This window comes from Python bivittatus, unplaced genomic scaffold (genome assembly GCF_059951505.1).
Source record: "Python bivittatus isolate LINGU-HERP-01145 unplaced genomic scaffold, Pbiv_v1 ctg000700_np1212, whole genome shotgun sequence".
In the NCBI taxonomy this organism is placed as follows: domain Eukaryota; kingdom Metazoa; phylum Chordata; class Lepidosauria; order Squamata; family Pythonidae; genus Python; species Python bivittatus.
Genome location: NW_028277098.1, coordinates 66,239,847 through 66,256,513, shown reverse-complemented (window position 1 = coordinate 66,256,513; position 16,667 = coordinate 66,239,847). Strand labels below are relative to the sequence as shown.

General features: G+C 36.7%; 1 protein-coding gene across 3 annotated transcripts in view; it reads right to left on the bottom strand.

Annotated features, from left to right (window-relative positions):
- The window catches only part of TRAF3IP3 (TRAF3 interacting protein 3), a 43,681-nt gene that overhangs the window by 7,268 nt on the left and 19,746 nt on the right, over nt 1-16,667 (bottom strand). For all 3 annotated transcript variants that reach the window (XM_088154596.1, XM_007438699.3, XM_025173505.2), the window contains exons 2-12: nt 15,717-16,121; nt 14,976-15,075; nt 14,471-14,528; nt 13,397-13,421; nt 12,680-12,709; nt 10,628-10,723; nt 8,481-8,552; nt 7,413-7,553; nt 5,438-5,575; nt 4,445-4,580; nt 3,547-3,609 (exon numbers count right to left, since the gene is read on the bottom strand). In XM_088154596.1, coding sequence (XP_088010722.1) covers nt 3,547-3,609; nt 4,445-4,580; nt 5,438-5,575; nt 7,413-7,553; nt 8,481-8,552; nt 10,628-10,723; nt 12,680-12,709; nt 13,397-13,421; nt 14,471-14,528; nt 14,976-15,075; nt 15,717-16,064 — 1,207 coding nt within the window. In that variant the 5' untranslated portion in view covers nt 16,065-16,121. The remainder of the gene's footprint in view (nt 1-3,546; nt 3,610-4,444; nt 4,581-5,437; nt 5,576-7,412; nt 7,554-8,480; nt 8,553-10,627; nt 10,724-12,679; nt 12,710-13,396; nt 13,422-14,470; nt 14,529-14,975; nt 15,076-15,716; nt 16,122-16,667) is intronic.

Below are 16,667 nucleotides of genomic sequence, written 5' to 3'. Positions count from 1 at the left end.
TAATATTGCATTGAATGTAACAGCTTGCAGTTCTTATGTTAGAGTACAAGTTCCTTCTACCTGAATGTCTTCAGAGGGTATCCAACCCTAACTACGATAAGCATAAAAAACAAATGACTTCCGGGTGATTCCTTCCCTCCATAATATATCCTTCTCAAGTTGGTTGTTTTCCAAACAAAGCCATTTGGCTGTACCAGTGTTTCTCAACCTCAGTAACTTTAAGATATGGAGACTTCAGCTCCCGGAACTCCCCAGCAAGCCAAATTAAAACACATGCAGGCTGGGGAATCCTGGGAGTTGAAGTCCACACATCTTAAAGTTGCTAAGGTTGAGAAACACTGGGCTGGACAGTAGCAACAAGAAGAAAACCTAGTTACTATCCTCACCTCAAATAATCCAACTGTAAATGCAACACTAATAGAAGTACGAAATGGACTCTCATACTAATTTGTTGTTTCACTGAACCATAACCTCTGCTAGGAAAGCATGCAAACAATCTTAGACAATGACATGGGATGCTATTCCTACTTTCTTTTCCAATAACAAAATACAGCAGAAGTAGGAATGGGGGAGGAAGTATCAGCACATATTTAAATGTAACCAGGGAGAGAAAATTAAGATTCCTTCCATGACTTAACTCTGCAGAGGGTGAAAATGAAATAAATGCAGGAGTTGTGGAGAAAGGAGTTGGAAAAATACTAGTTGATTCTGATATCACAAAGTAACTCCTTTCCAAGTAGGACAGAGCCCTGAGGGATATTTGGACTTGACTGATCCCAGAAATGGAAAGTTTTCCTGAGAAAAACCTGATTCTGTTCAAGTAGAGGGGAAAAAAAGTAATATAGAAGCCTTCATTGTGGGTTAAATATGATTTTGGAGTTGTGTCATGCTCAAGAATGCAAATTTGCAACTAATGAAGCACTCTGGTACCACTATAATCCACTTCTGTGTAAAGACTACATGCAATACTAGTATCTTTATCCAGCCTTGTGAAAACTTATTTTTAGAGTACAAGTTACAAAAACCTCAGATACTTTGGTTCAACTTTAAATAATCTTGTTCAGCCATTTATTCCCTGGATTATTTGTGCATTTTTTCTACTTATGGATAAACCAGAGTAGATTACATTGCAGAAGAGGTGTATTCAATAGTTGCTTTACCCTTCCCATAGTGGCTTCTGGGTCTATCATTAGATTCAATCCTTGATGTACAAATCAAACATCTGGGGTATTTTGGGAGGTATTGGGGAATGGGGTGGGGTGGGGGAATCCTTCCTCACTTTCATATGGAGCACCCTCCCAAAATCAATGGCTCCTGGCAATTTCCTGGCAATTTCTTACATTCCAAATCTGGTGGAAGAAAAGGGGCAAATTAGCAAAGTGCCCAAATTGTGCTGATAGTAATGTCATAAAACCTGGAACAGGCAAGGGTCTAGTTTATGTTGAATCAACCTTCGTGGATGCACATTTCCTAAGTGATGCTACTGCATCCTCATTCTTCTATCATATCTATTTATTTATTTGATTTATTTATTAGTCACATTTATATAGCTGCCTATCTCATACAAAGTGACTCTGGGCGGCGTACAACAATAAAATAAAACAGCAACTAGATACAAAAAACAATCGTTATAAAAAAGATAAAAAGTAATTATTAAAATAAAAATATTATCAAAAATTTTAAAATATACATCCCCCATGGAGAGAGCAGACTATCAATCATAGTGGAACCATCTAAGAATGTCTCCAGTTCCCAATTATATTACATTGTATTATTGTATACAATAATTATTATTGTATACAATTATATTGTATTGTCTTTGTGGTATTCAGTTCATAATCCTCTAGATTACTATTGCTGGTAGTGATTAAAACTATAGAAAATTAAATAAATCCAGACAGTAGATTGTCTTTTTTCAGCTTCAGTTTACATATGAACACAAACTGCCCATTTCTCCAAGCACTGGGAATTCCCCAAGCACTGCTACAAATGTAAATATATTGGAATGAAGAGTAGCAATTTCTGATCTGAGCAATCCCCTTTAATTTGGGGAGATGCATTGTTCAAAGATATAGCATGCATGTAATTTGCCTACAACAGGCGTGGCCCACCTTTTTCAGGTTGCAATCTATATTTTTCCTTTTGATTTAATTTCGAGGCTGGACTCTAAGAAGTGGGTAAAAGCTGGGTGAAAAGTGACAAGGTCAAAAAGTAATGAAAGAGAGGAATCATTTGCCATTCATTGCAAGCATATTCTAGTACAGGGTTTCTCACCCTTGGCAACTTTAAGACATGTGGACTTCAGCTCCCAGAATTCCCCAGCCAGCATGCTGACTAGGGAATTCTAGGAGTTGAAGTCTGCACGTCTTAAAGTTGCCAGGGTTGAGAAACTCTGTTCTAGTACATATGGCACGGGACCACCTCTACCTAAGGACATGTACCAGATCAGATAGGGTGGGCATGCTCCTAGCCCCCTCCATTAAATATTGCCATCTTATGGGACCTAGCAAGCGTGCCTTTTCCGTGGCAGCCTCTACCCTATGGAACTCCCTTCCCCCTGAAATTTGGCAGGCCCCCACCCTTTCAACCTTCCAAAAAGCACTCAAGACCTGGCTTTTCCCCAAGCACTTGTTGATGATGAACTTGTTTGGGCTGCATGGGAAAGTTTAGCTGTGGTGCCAGGTCTTTTGGTTTTAATATTTTTCATTGTAGATAGATGTTTAGTTTTTGGTTGTGAGCCGCCCAGAGTTTGGTACAAGATAAGTGGCTGTATAAATGTTTTCTTTCTTTCTTTCTTTCTTTCTTTCTTTCTTTCTTTCTTTCTTTCTTTCTTTCTTTCTTTCTTTCTTTCTTTCTTTCTTTCTTTCTTTCTTTCTTTCCTTCCTTCCTTACGTCCTTCCTTACTTCCTTCCTTCCTTCCTTCCTTCCTTCCTTCCTTCCTTCCTTCCTTCCTTCCTTCCTTCCTTCCTTCCTTCCTTCCATACAATATCAATTCTGGGTTGATATTATGTGTTGTGTTACTGCTCCTACTTCTATGAAGTATACTAATTATTATTGTAAAATTGACAAGAATATTATTATTGTTAGTACACCTATGGCAAATGCATTCATCTTGCTCTTGTTATAATATGCTAGCCAGTTTAGTTCATTTTAGGCCTCATTTAGGCCCTGCCAGGAATTTATTCCATATCCAAAAGCCTTGGGTGCTGCAGCCCTAATGTTCTCTCATTCCTTAATGAGTGTTCACAAAACATGCTTTTTCAATGACATAGGACATTTTTATCACACTTAGGAAACCATTACTACATTCAATGATATAGCTGGTGGCTCTACCCATCCCTCTCCAAATGCAGTAGTGGCAGAGGTTAATAGTTGTAAAGATGGGAGTATGCAGTAATTATATTCCCAAGTGTTGATATATTTGGAAGAAACAAAAATGATGGCTTGAGACTTAATTGACAATATCTCAAATAATAATATGCCTACCCTATGTTGGTAGACCTGCAATCTGATTGCCCACCACTTATACTGTACATTTTTACTTACTTTGAAGATGTTCAGCTGTTGCCTCCAATATCAGTTTTTGCCTTTCTTCAGCTTGCAGCTTGCCTGAAAATAATAAGGAATGTTAGATAATTTTCTGCAGTTTTTTTTCTCTTTTGCCTGAGCAGTAGGATTTGTTTTGTAAGTGGGAGATGGATTTAGGTCTAGCCTACAGAAATCCAAACTGCATAATGGTTTGAACATTGCAGCCTTTAATCTACAATGACTCTCTTTTTTCTAAATCCAAATGAGTCAGCATTGTTTATCACACTAAGCACAGCAGTACACTTTGTCATTTGCTTAGTATCTTTTGAGTACTCTGACAACTCAAGGATAAATAAGCCCTACATTTCATGAAAAATTAAGAACTTTAACTTATTATAGCAATCATATTGTTTATCTGAGAAAGTCAGAAGTTCAGGGAGATATGTGGCAAATGTTCCATTAGACTAAGCTATCACAGAATGCATGAGGAAATTGCTTGCCTGAAAGCATTTAAATTTCTGTTTGTACAAAGCTAGCACTTAAGGGTAAATCATTATAAAGGTATTTTGATTTGCAGGATCTTTCAAATAACCACTTTACAATATACATTTTAATTTTATTCAATTGTATCTCAATGACTGTATCTCAATCAGCTGCTATTATGCCAGAAACAGGCAGCTAGTTTTAAAATAAATGGGGGGGGGGGTATCCCAAACTCTACCAGACCCTCTCTTGCCCAAGGCCCTGGTGAACTGTGCAATTCTGTTTCAATTCTAGAACTTTGTAGTGTTCTATTGTATAAATTGCATCACCTGGTTTTAATTGTTAAAGTTTATCTAAATGGAAGCTTATGAGACTTCTACCTAAATTAAGTCTATCATAATCCAGCTTCTTGTTCATTTTGTTGATTCTTTACCTTCCACTTCACTGAGGTATTCCATTGTGAGTCTCTTTTCTTCTTGCAAATTATCAATTCTTGAATATAGACTCACACGTTCATCCTCCATGTCTTTTAGGGCTTGTTGAAGTTGAGAGTTCTGGGTGTCTGACCACTGCAGAGAAGAAACAATCACAGTAAGAAATACTTAAAGAAAAAAAACTTGAGATTCTTTTTATAAATCACTTTTGGCCATCATATCAAAGAGTATTCAACTTCTAAGCAGAAATAACATGACAGCTGTTACATTGATTGATAGTTTAGCATGTAAATGAGATGCCTTTCGTTTGAATACTGGAGTTCTACCTCTTTGAAAACAAGGTTTCTGGATGGCAGTACTGTATCTTCAGTGGCTAGATTTTTTCTTACTTGTCATTATTTGGATTCCACTTAATCTCTCCCATGTTGATTTTACACGTAAACACCATTTAAAATATCTGTTGTTTTTGGGGAAATGTAGCACTCAGATTACTTTTGTGGTTTATTTCAACACTTTTGCTTATTTGACTAGCGGGTATCTTTACAGTCTGGTTCCCCCGCTGTAAATCAAAATTAATTTCGGCAGTTCCTTGGTTAATACTAGTTTTATTTTAATTATGGATCTATATGTTCTCAAGCATACTGCATTTTCAATATGTATAGTTGTTGTGTTTATCTTAGTTATTAATGTTTGTTTACTGGCTTGGCTGTTAGGCTGCAAACTAATTTTATTGGATATAATGTTGTAATTACTGTGTTCTTCTGATCTGTACCATGCTTCTGTAAAGGTGCATCAATAACAACAACAGCAGCAGCAATTATGTCCCTTTGTGTTGGGATGATGAGCTACTGTCCTCAGCAGGCTGGTAACAATTCACCATAAATGCTTGCATGACCCATGCTCTCCTTCTCAATTCTGTCACTAAGAACTGCTCGCTTGACAGATGCTGCTGTGAAATGAAAACCTGGAATATAGCCTCACAAAGAGGTTACCTGCAGTTTATTCTCCAAGATATGCAGCTTGTTTTGGACTTCAGTGTGCTGGTCAGTTAGTTGGCTCCAATCTTTTTTTAAGGTGTTAAGTTGATCTTTCCAGAGGGTACAGTCATCCTCAGCAGCAGTTAGGGCTCTCTAAGAGAAACAGCATCACATCATTGGTAAAGTTGACTAACATGCTTTCTTGAGAGTCCTATAAAAACTAGAAGAAAGAGTACTTGTTTATTGTAAACATGGCAATTATCTCTTCTTAAGATCTGATAGGAGATCTGATTAGGCGAAAAACAGTATGCCACAGAAAATAATGCTCTTGAATGGCATATATATATTTTTTTCTGTATCTAGCCCATTTTCTTTTTCCCCATATCTGCATATTTGCAAACTGGTCATGAGATTTGTGGAAGTATCATTTTAGAGTGATCGACGTTAGCCAGTTTATTTGCTTTGAAAGATGTGTGCTGCAAAGAGCTGCATGTACTTGCTGTTTTTAAATGGATTTTCAACTAACTGGACAATCTCTGAAGCAACTGGGATCTTAATTTACACCCATTTCTCTGTGGCAAAGCAGAGGTTGCTATTTTCACTTAAAGAGATGCTGTACAAAACCGTGAAAAAACGTTTTAGCAGAATTTTTTTCTACTCTTCTATACTACATACCAACTATAGTACCATCAAGTAGAGAAATAAAGAACAAGAAATTGTAGGATCAAACTTTATTATATGTTATATATGTAATTAAAACATATTTATATTCACCAAGCATGGCCTCAGAAAATGTTTCTCACATGAATTTGGCTGTTAAAAATAGTTCCTCTGGAAGCTGGTATGGTACCTTCCTTCCCAGAACTTTAAGAGGTAGCAGCTTTGAGAGATAGAAGAGGAAGCAAATGGTTGTTGTTATGGTCCTTCCAGTCACTCTTGACTTCTGGTGACTTTATGAACAGGTCACCAGGGAGAACTAGAACTCAAAAGTTATTGGGAGTTAAATCTCCCATACTCCACGCCTGCCTGGTTGCTGTGACCACACATTTAACCATATCATTTAGTTGGCCCTCAGTCTGGGCTTCACCAGACAATTGCTTCAACATGAAACTTTGTAAGCTGACCCTGCAATCCAGTGTCAAATGGAGTATTCATCTCTCTTGCAATGATCTGGAGCAATGAATGAATGGAGAATGAAAGGGATAGCTGTACGGCAGATAGAAAGCAAATCTGCTATATTTATATGCGCCTTGATACAACTGAAAACAATAGATATGAAATAAAATGACATTATTAAAATCTTCCTAATGATCATCTAGAAGCTGCAGTCATTAAAAGCATTGCTGCAAGTTTTCTTTGTGCTTCAGTGCTCAACATAGAGAATCCCAGTTTTTTTTTTTTTTTTAAGATATACAATAAATGCAAAGGTGTCAGAACATGGCAGGTTATACATGTGGGTAACTGGTCTACAATTCTTGCAAAATTGGAAAATACTGACACACTGCTGAAAATTAATTCAAAGTATTAACCAATACTTCCACTGATTAACTACATTAGTTTTCTAAATAGCTTTCTTCTTTGTGAAGGGCTGTTCCCCGGAATCTGAGTCTGAAGAAGAGTAGCTGACTCAAGATCTGAGGCAGAGACTTTCTAATTTGTAGACATTTATATGCTTTATGTAGGTACATCATTTCCCACTCACATACACTTCTAGTTGTTCTTCAGAATCATTTCATTTCTCTGTATTCATCAAAATGTCCTTTTTACACTTTGGGTAGAAAATAACATACTTGAGACAAAACAGCATAGCCCTGCATACAATGGGTACAAATGCCTCCAGTTGGGGAATTTCTGCCCCAAGCAGAATGATCCACAGTGAATCAAGGAATTTCCTGACATCATTGAAGGTCTGAAAACCTCTCATGATATTTAGAGCTTCAGTAATATACAAGCACATTCGTATAGGTCTCAGGCTGATATCCTTGCCTACCTGGGCATTCTGAAGTTGCTTTTGTGCCTGCATTTTCTCCTCAAGCAGTTTCTGAAGAGATTCTTTTACTTTCTGCTCATAGTTCTGCTTTTGATCTTCCATCTCCAGGAGAATCCTTTTTAAGCCCCGTTTTGAATAACTCTAAACAGAGAGAGAGAGAGAGCTGAAGCAAAATTCTTCATCTTAAAATATTTGCTTGACTGTGGTTTATCTGATTGGTTTATCCAATAAACTTTATCTCATTGGGATATGTCAGTATGGGAGTAATGCAGGACTTAGTGTAGATCTAGCCCTTTATAAACCAAAAGATCCATAGTTCATCAAGCTAAGCTTCTTGTGCTAGAGAATTTTTGCAAGCAATAATGGTCTAAACTTATTTCTTAGAGAATGGAAAAGAAAACTGGCCAACTTAACATTGTGAAAGACACTAGCATTTTAAACACTCTTGGTTTAAGATTCCAGAGATGACCAACAGACCAAACTTTGAAATGTTATCCAGCCCACATTATATCCATTAAAATGGCAATCAGGTTATGGTTAATTATTTTCAAAGTGTTGTTTTTATTAAAAAAAAATTAAAAATGCCCTCTAGGAGTCAACTTCTGGTGACTGCATCCACAGAATTTTCTTAGCAGTGTCATACTTTTATTACATATATGGAAAAGAAACAACATGTTGATTTCATGTGAAATGTTTCTGTACTGCAATTTTATATGCACTCTAGCAAAACCAAAGTGACAAATCTTGAGGTGTTCTTTTGGCAATGACCACATAAATCTGAATATATGTGAGACACAACCATAAAAAATAGCAGAAGTACAGTACAACAGAAAAGTGCAAGAAAAAGAAAGATTTCATGATGCTCAGGAAACAAATTATTGCTCAAAGAACATCAAATATTATCATTCTTCAGACCTCTGAGGAAGAGTTATAATACAATGAGTGGTAAGCTATCTTCTATCTGGAGAACACAGCAGCTTCCCAAACAACGGAAGGTGACTGTTCTCCATGTAAATATTAAAATTATCTAAACTTTAAAACTTTCCCTTTTTGAGCCAAATATATTACCTGGGTACAGATTTGCAGTTGATTCTCCAGCACACCCAGCCTGCATTTGAGTTTGTCTTCATTAAACTGACCCTAATAGAATAAAAAAAAGTTAAAAATTGTAAATAATCAGTTTGCAAATAAGATTCTCCTGACTCTCAGATAGAAAGACAGATCCTGTGCCTTGCTTTATTCATATTTGAGAATATGTGTCAGATCCTTCAGAAATAAAATACATTTGAAATCAATAGGTTTCAGTAAAAGAAAATGAAGCATATCCATATCACTTACACTTAATAAAATGTAACAGCTATCCTAATTACTAAAAGGTAATTATGCTAATTATTTATTTTAAAATCCCAGAGAGTAATAGGCAGTGGGGGCAGCTGCAAACAGGCCGATCATCAGCCAGGGTTAACAGAGTTATATACATGAACATGCCTACCAGATATACACTTACAGACACTCATGATATTATTATTTTTTTAACATGTATTCCCGTTCACAAAAAATGATACTTCTTTCTGTGTAATATTCATCACAATCCACATCTTCATTAAGCCCAGTCTAAGTCTAGCTGCCTTGGTAACCTTTGCCAATCCAAAGAGTAGCTAATACTGCAACCCCATGTACATTTATAGTAAAGGTTATGGGACTGCTGAGTATAAGACACATAGGTTTTCTTTCTAAGTATCCAACGAATCTTATGCTGTACATAAACATTTAAATAGAATACAATGTTAGTTTTTATGGATGCAAAAAACTTAGTTGTGCAGCCAAATTCATAGGTCTGGAGTGGGGGCAGAAATGCCACTCCCCCCACACAAGATAGTCTAGTTAGAATACAACCCATCTTCAGTGAGAGAGCAGAATAGAAGCCTGCTAAATAGAAGCATGAGAAAGGCCTACATTGTGTATAGTTCATTGGAGAACGGAATTGCAGGGAAGGACTACACCAAGTTCTTCAAAAGTATGTAATTTCCTTGTTTCACCAGCTGGAGGGTGACATCATCATAAAAAGCGGGGGGGGGGCGGGTTGGTGTTTTTCTGGATTACTGGGAAACTGTGGAGTCCTTGGTGCTCTCTGAGGTTGGTTGTTTGCTTGCAGACATTTCATTATCTGACTAAGTAACATCATCAGTGCTAGTGAGTGTGGGGTTTGTTCCCTGATATATGGTAGCTTGCCCTGCCAGTGTTGGTGGGAGTGTGGTTTACCAAGGATAAAAGGTTTTGTTTGTTTGCTTGCTTGGTTAATTCATAAGCCTCAATTGGAGGTTAATCTGGAAGGTTTGGCAGGTGGAAGGAGGGACATTTTAAGGCTTCTGCTTCCATGTCTATCTTATTTTGTCAGGAGGGAACAAAACTGCCTATTTTGCTATAGAATTTTGGCAATTTTACTGGGGAGCTACATGGAGTCCCTAGGTTGCCCAGCCCTGCATTACCTAGTTTTGAACTTGATAGCCTGTTGTACGTGTTGAAATGCATGTTCCTCCTTTGCTTTGTCTTTAAATTGGTATTATAATTTAAAAGCAAAATGGTGCAAAGCAAAACAGGAGATTATCAATGGATAAGGACAAGAGTTTGACTGCAGATCTTCTCTTCTGCTTTTCTTGGGAACTGAATGCTTTAAAGCATTTCGAAGAGGCATTTATATTTCATCTAATTTGCCTCTCTTATTCCATTTATCAATGGCAAATCTGAAAGTTTCAGCTCTGTATTCATTTGGAAATCCCAAAAGCAGGTTGTTGCTTTAATGAATAGTAAACTGAAAGCATGGGCTACACTGGAAACTGTTATACAGAAAACAAATGAGAGAGTATACACCTAGCTGTTGCTAAGCAGAGGTTTAATTACCACTTCCTGTCAGTAAGGATGTTAAACTATTTTTTCCCTGCTTTTCTGGACCCTGACAGCAGTGTTTCAAAGAGGAAGTCTCAAACCACAATGGTATCATGCAGTAAATGTTGAGCAGTTCTGTTCTAAGAGAGCTCTCAGTGAGCTTAGTTTGGAAATTTGACTGAATTGCAATTTCTTTTCTGCATCAAGCATTTTAGGGTGCCACTTTGGCATCAGCTCTATTCATTGGAGAGCAAAATTCTGTTCTTTGAACAAGTGATCTTAACTATGATACTACAGATAATAATAATCTTAATATGACCATTTGGTACCTTCCAAGATCTTTCTGCTGCTTCTAGCAACATGGCTAAAAGCTCTTGTAAAATCACCATCTTCTGCTTCAATACTAGTTCTCGATGTAGTGCCTCCTAAAAAGAAGAAACCAAAGTCACAACATGTTTAAATGATATCTCAGGCATGCTCAGAACTCATTGTCCTAACCCTAGGACTAGCGAGGATTCCCTTATTCTACCATCAACTTGCTTTTTCAAAAGGAAACATTTGATTATAGCAATTTGACTGTTTCACAGAGAATCCAAGGCTTTTTCATCTACTAAGTCTGTTCTGAGGCTGACTGTATAAAGTCTAACTTACATGAGTCTGGTACTGATCTGCATTTGCCAATTATATCCTTTTAAATCTTAAAATTATACTTTTAAAACTATAAAATTATACGTCTTGTATCTTTTTCAGTCTTTCACTTCCTCCCTAATTTTATCACACCGATGCCGGAAATGCCACTTAATATGTTCTACAGTTCCCACTCTTGTTAGTGCAAGGTGAACTTCCCGCACAAAGATCTAATCAATATATCTGACGGGTAACTTCTGTTGAACACCAGCAGTTCTCCAGATTTATTTATTTATTTTGTGTTTGTTTTTTATGTAATTTATATGGCCACCCACCTTAAACATATTACTCTGGGCAGCTAACAGAGAATAAAAACAAGATTAAAATATCATAGAAAAACAGTATATAAATATAGGAGCTAAGATAAAAATAACAACACAGTCAACATAACCAGGATATGGCCTTAACAATATACCCTGGGCCCAAGGCTTGGCAACAAAATCTGGTTTTGTTACGGAAAACCAGTAGGGTTGGGACATGTCTAACCTCCAATGGATGATGTTCCAGGGGGCAGGGAGCACAACAGAAAAGGGTCTCCTTGGGGCACTTGCCAGATGACACTTCTAACAGATGGGACCTGGAGCATACCTCTACTGGTGGATCTCACAGGATGGGTAGATACAACTTGGGAGAGATGGTCCCACAAGTAACCTGGCCCCATGCCTTGAAGGGTTTTATAGATCACTACCAGCACCTTGAATTAAAAGCTTTAAAGCTTTTTCCCACCTTCTGCTCCTAGGGACTAGGGCTGTTATTGAATTGGATTATGTTATTAATTAATGGATAAAATTTCTGCAAATCTGCTTGATAATAAATACTTAAGTGTACTTATTGGTATTTCTTGAGCAATGCAAAGCACTTTCTTTATGTGCTTTTCATTATTTAAATTTATTGGAAGGCTCCTACATCTCCTTAAAGCTGCTGTTGAGGGCTGGGTCAGCTTTCCTAATAATGTGGAACATCAAATGAAGGGACACAATAGGTAATTAGAATTGGAGACACATGGTTAACCAACTTTCCATTCAGGGAAACAGAAAGACATCTAGGTACAAAACTGTACTCCTGAAAAATGAAGTTTATTTCCCTTTGTTCTTAGATGATGACTTAGCTTTACAACTGGTTTCTCTCTTGGGTAGTGAAAAAAGGGATTATTTATTTTTAAAATAATGTAACACAATTTATAAAACTTGCTATCTGATCATTAGTGCCTTTTTTAAATTGAATGGAAGATTTTAAATTGTTTCCTTTGATCACAGGTTCCATCTAGCATTCCTCAGATACCCAGAGCAAACTGACATCAGTTGGATTTTGTATCTCATACCTAAACCAAAATGGCAGATCAGGGAAATAGTGAAATCAGGTGGATCAAGCTGCATTTTGTGGAAATATACACATTCTTATTTTTTTCCATGTAGAAATGAATCCTGCACTCAAACTGTTTATTAAGGCATTAAATATGTGTGAAAGTTCATTAAGTGTTCATTAAGACCCTGAAGACAAAAGCTGTTAAAAAAAAAAAAAGCAAGCTGGAGTGTAGCATTCCAGCATTATTGTTTTCAAGTAAATACCTTGTTTTCAATTGCAGTCCTATTCTAAGAAAGTAAGGCTTCAAGTATAAAAAGTAATTTGAAAAGTATGTAACTTATGAAAAGATCCTTCTCCAAAGTTGTCTGAAGTTAATTTTAATTACTCACATTGAGGTAGTTAGAAAGTTGAATGATTTCCTGAAATACAAAGAAACGTATTTATAATCCTAATTGACTTTAACAAAGAAATTTTAACATTTGGCAAAGAAATGCAACCTGCACTGTCAGCCTTGAAATTACAAAACTCACAAAACTTCTAATATACTTCAAGATGGGCAATTTTTACTGCTATTCATCAAAATTCATTATTTAGCTACTGTCTTTTAAAAACATGTTTATGGTAAGAAAACAGTTGGAAACATTGGTAAATACAGAGTTATAAAGAAGTGAGGGTGTTCTTGTGCTCCCCTTCTTGTATGTTTAAATATAGCAACTGCATGATCAAAACCTGATTATTGAAAACCTGGTGAAACTTTATTAATGGCCATATTCAGAAAAGGAGCCATAGTTTGCTTATCTGAAACAACTCTACTCTAATAATTTGCCTGAAAGGCCCAGATTAAGGCCATTGTATGTGGGAAGGTTATCCATGCATTCAGAAATGAGAAAATACCAAATGCTAGTGATTCTCCCTGCCCAACCCCCCCCCCCGTATTTGCAAAGTAGCTCGTGTGGAACAGCTACATAGAGGTGGTCATGCATCTCAGATATGGCTTTAGAGTGGTAGGTTATCTATACAGCTGATTTATGATGATACATAGCAATTGTCAATTCAGAATGTCTTAAGGAAGGAGGAATCCTATCACCACTTCATGTTTTCCATACCTTATCTAAAATTGCTGTTCCACAACTAAAAACAAAAGAGAAAAGGATTATCAAGGAGATATGACACAGTTGCAATGTAATACTACTGTCAAGTAAGAAGTGAGGTAACAGATTATCCATACAGAATTGACCATATAAAAGTTTGAGACCTAAACAAAAACTGAAAAAGTCACCAAATCAAAAAGTTTTTAAAAATCCTAGAATAATCAAGGAATGCTAGGTAGGCTCTCCAATAGAGTTTTCCACTTGCCACTGTGAACCTTTTTGTGCCTGCTGAAATGTCACTGTGGTGTGCTACCGAAGGAAGGTCTTTATACTATCCATGAATTCATTACTGCACATGTGAAGATTTGCAATACACCTTTGCATCTGTGCAAGCAATAATTTGTATGCACTATGAAATGGAGTCTCTGTACTCTTGGTTACCACTTGGCTTTTTATGAACAGGAACCTGTGCAAATTTTTTCTACCATGGTCATTGGTTTGGTCCTGCTTGACCAAGATAACTGAGGCAGCTTATAAACACAGTGGTGAAAAACTCCAAAGATAACTTCACTGGTGGTGCATAACTGACCACTGTAAACATGGGAAACAGAACTATTGAATCCTGCAACAAGGGGTCTGGAAGGTCTCTTGTAATCATAGGCCAAATGTGAATTGTTGAAAGACAGAATGACATGATAACATTTTGATATGCTTGAAAATGCTTTCCCAGATGTTGTAGATCTGCTGCCTGCGCACAGAAGACTCCTGTGTCAGTGTGGCTTGTTATCATTACTGTATTTTATATAGCTTCAAGAGGATTTTATATGTGGATTATGAAGTTATAGAATGCTATTCTTTAAAGCAAGCAAGAAGCTTCTGGATTTTGGTAAGCTTGGATGGGTAACTGGGGAATCTTGAACCTAAAAAAAAAATCTAAAAATATGAGTCAAACTTTGATTATTTTCTGGGTTGAAAAATTCTGGTCATCTTTACTCAAAATACCCCATATTCATTGTAAAATGCTCAGTATCCTGTCTTAAAGATATCAGTTCCAAAGGGGAAAAAAGCCTGAATAATTTCTTTACTTACTCTGTTTGCTGACCTGAATTTTTCTTTTCAGTGCTCAGTTCTTTTGTGGTTTGTGTACCTACATAAATAAACTCCATTTCAATACTTGTAACAACTGACAGTGAAATACTGCTGCTTTTAGTTGTAAGAGATGCATTCATAAGACAACATATGTTTCTAAAAGTTATGTTCAGACATATAGTATATAATTAAATTTTAAAATATTTAAATCTGAGACAGTTTGCATTGTGGGGCATCAGTGATATTTGCATTAAAAATAGATTCTCAGATAATATACACTAACAGTTACCTATATTAAAAGTACTTGCATGCAAAATCTCCATACATTTGGGAAAGTTCTGAAGAAATATATATATATGGTTTTTTAAAATTAAAAATCTGAAAAAATAACAAAATAACCAAAATTAGACATGGACAGTAAAAAATAGTGAAGCTTATGTTGATATACACATTCTTGTGGATGACTGGCTAAATTTTAAGGCTGATTTTATAGAATGCCACTTACCTTTACAGATTTTGGTAACATTCAAAATGAGCATGCTCTGAGATAATTTGCCAGGTGGGAAAGTATTACTGGACTTGTGTTGTATAGATTTGGTAGGAAGCTGAGAGATAAAAACAGAACAATATTTTGATTCTGTTCCATGTGTTGACCTCAATCCTGAGAAAATAAGCCAATACCCCAATATCTAACACTCCCCAAATTTGTTGGGATTATTGAAGTATCTCTTTTTGAACAGGAACTCTAAATTGCTCCAATACCAATTTTTCTACCCTTGGAGGAGAGAAGAACAGTGTTTAGCTACTATAATTAATTTGCTAAATGGCAAATTATTTTGCCATTAGTAAAGAGAGAAGAAAATCAGCTTCTGAAGCTTCTTTTCTGCTACCTGACACTATTAATGTTTTAGAACAACTCTTTAACCACTTCCTAAAAAAATAAAAAAAAATGTCCAAAAATCTCATAAGATCATGAAATCTTGTGAGGTTTTGGCAACTTCATGCAAGATTTTGCAAACTGGGGGTAGATCCAAGAATGTATGACAATATTTGAAGACATTACTATACACACATGCACACACCATCATATATCCAAAGACTAAAACCATAGGTTGTTCATGGCTAATCTCCCAGGCCAGGTCAACAGAAGAAGTGAAAATGAGCTGCTAAATTCAACAGATAGATTTCCTAGCTAACCATTTTGGAATGGGCTAAAAGCTGTGTTTGCCCCATCATTAAATGTTACCTGGCTGTTAGACAAATAGCTCAGATAGGTCTGAAGTGGTATTCCCCCTAGATTGTCAGAACTGTTTACAGGACACAAGGATATTTTCTTGCCAGGAGGCAACATCATTTTTGTCCTTCCAAGCTCTTCAGTCATTAAATTCCTTCTTCGGAAGAATTCCTTTTGTCGGGGGCTCTGCACTGGTTCCTTTGCTTCTTTGCTTTGGCATTTGCTTGTGAGACGGCATGTGGTCCTGTTGTTTCTTCTGAGCAGGCTTTCGTGCTTCTCACGCCGGCGCTCATATTTTTCTTCATAACTCTCATGCTGGGGCCCTTGCTGGCCAGGAGATTTGGAAAATCCAGTGATCATCCTGACAGCACCTTCACTTCAGGGCACACTTTTCAAATATAGTGGAAACTCACTTTCCTGGAAAAACCAACAGAAAACAGTCAGGACCACCTAGGCTCTGAAGGTTTTTTTTTGTTTTTTGTTTTTTGGTATAAAACTATGCAGATAATATTTCTTTGCCACTGAGTGCCACTGTTGGGAGATACTGTATCAGGGCCCAATTTAAAGTGCTGCTGTTGACCTTTAAAGTCCTGAGGCTCAACAGTTGAGGAGCCAAATATTTGAAAGCACTTGCCTCTCTCTGTAAAACTGCTCATGTACTAAGATTTTCAAGGGATGTTTTTCACGGGCTTCCTTTTCCAGGAGAAGCTTGTTGAGAAGAAGCTAGGCCCAAGGCCTTTTCTTTTGTGAAGCTCCATCTCTAGAATGCTCATGGGACCTGGATTAGCATCCATTCTGCTACCATTTGGGCACAAGATTAACATTTGTTTGCCCAAGTGTGCAGTTTTGTTTTGAGCTTGCTTTGCTTTTCATAATCTGGATCTGTTTCATATTATAATATCACATTTATAACATAGTTTGATTCCTGCATTTTTGCTCATTTATTTACTATCCTGGTATTTT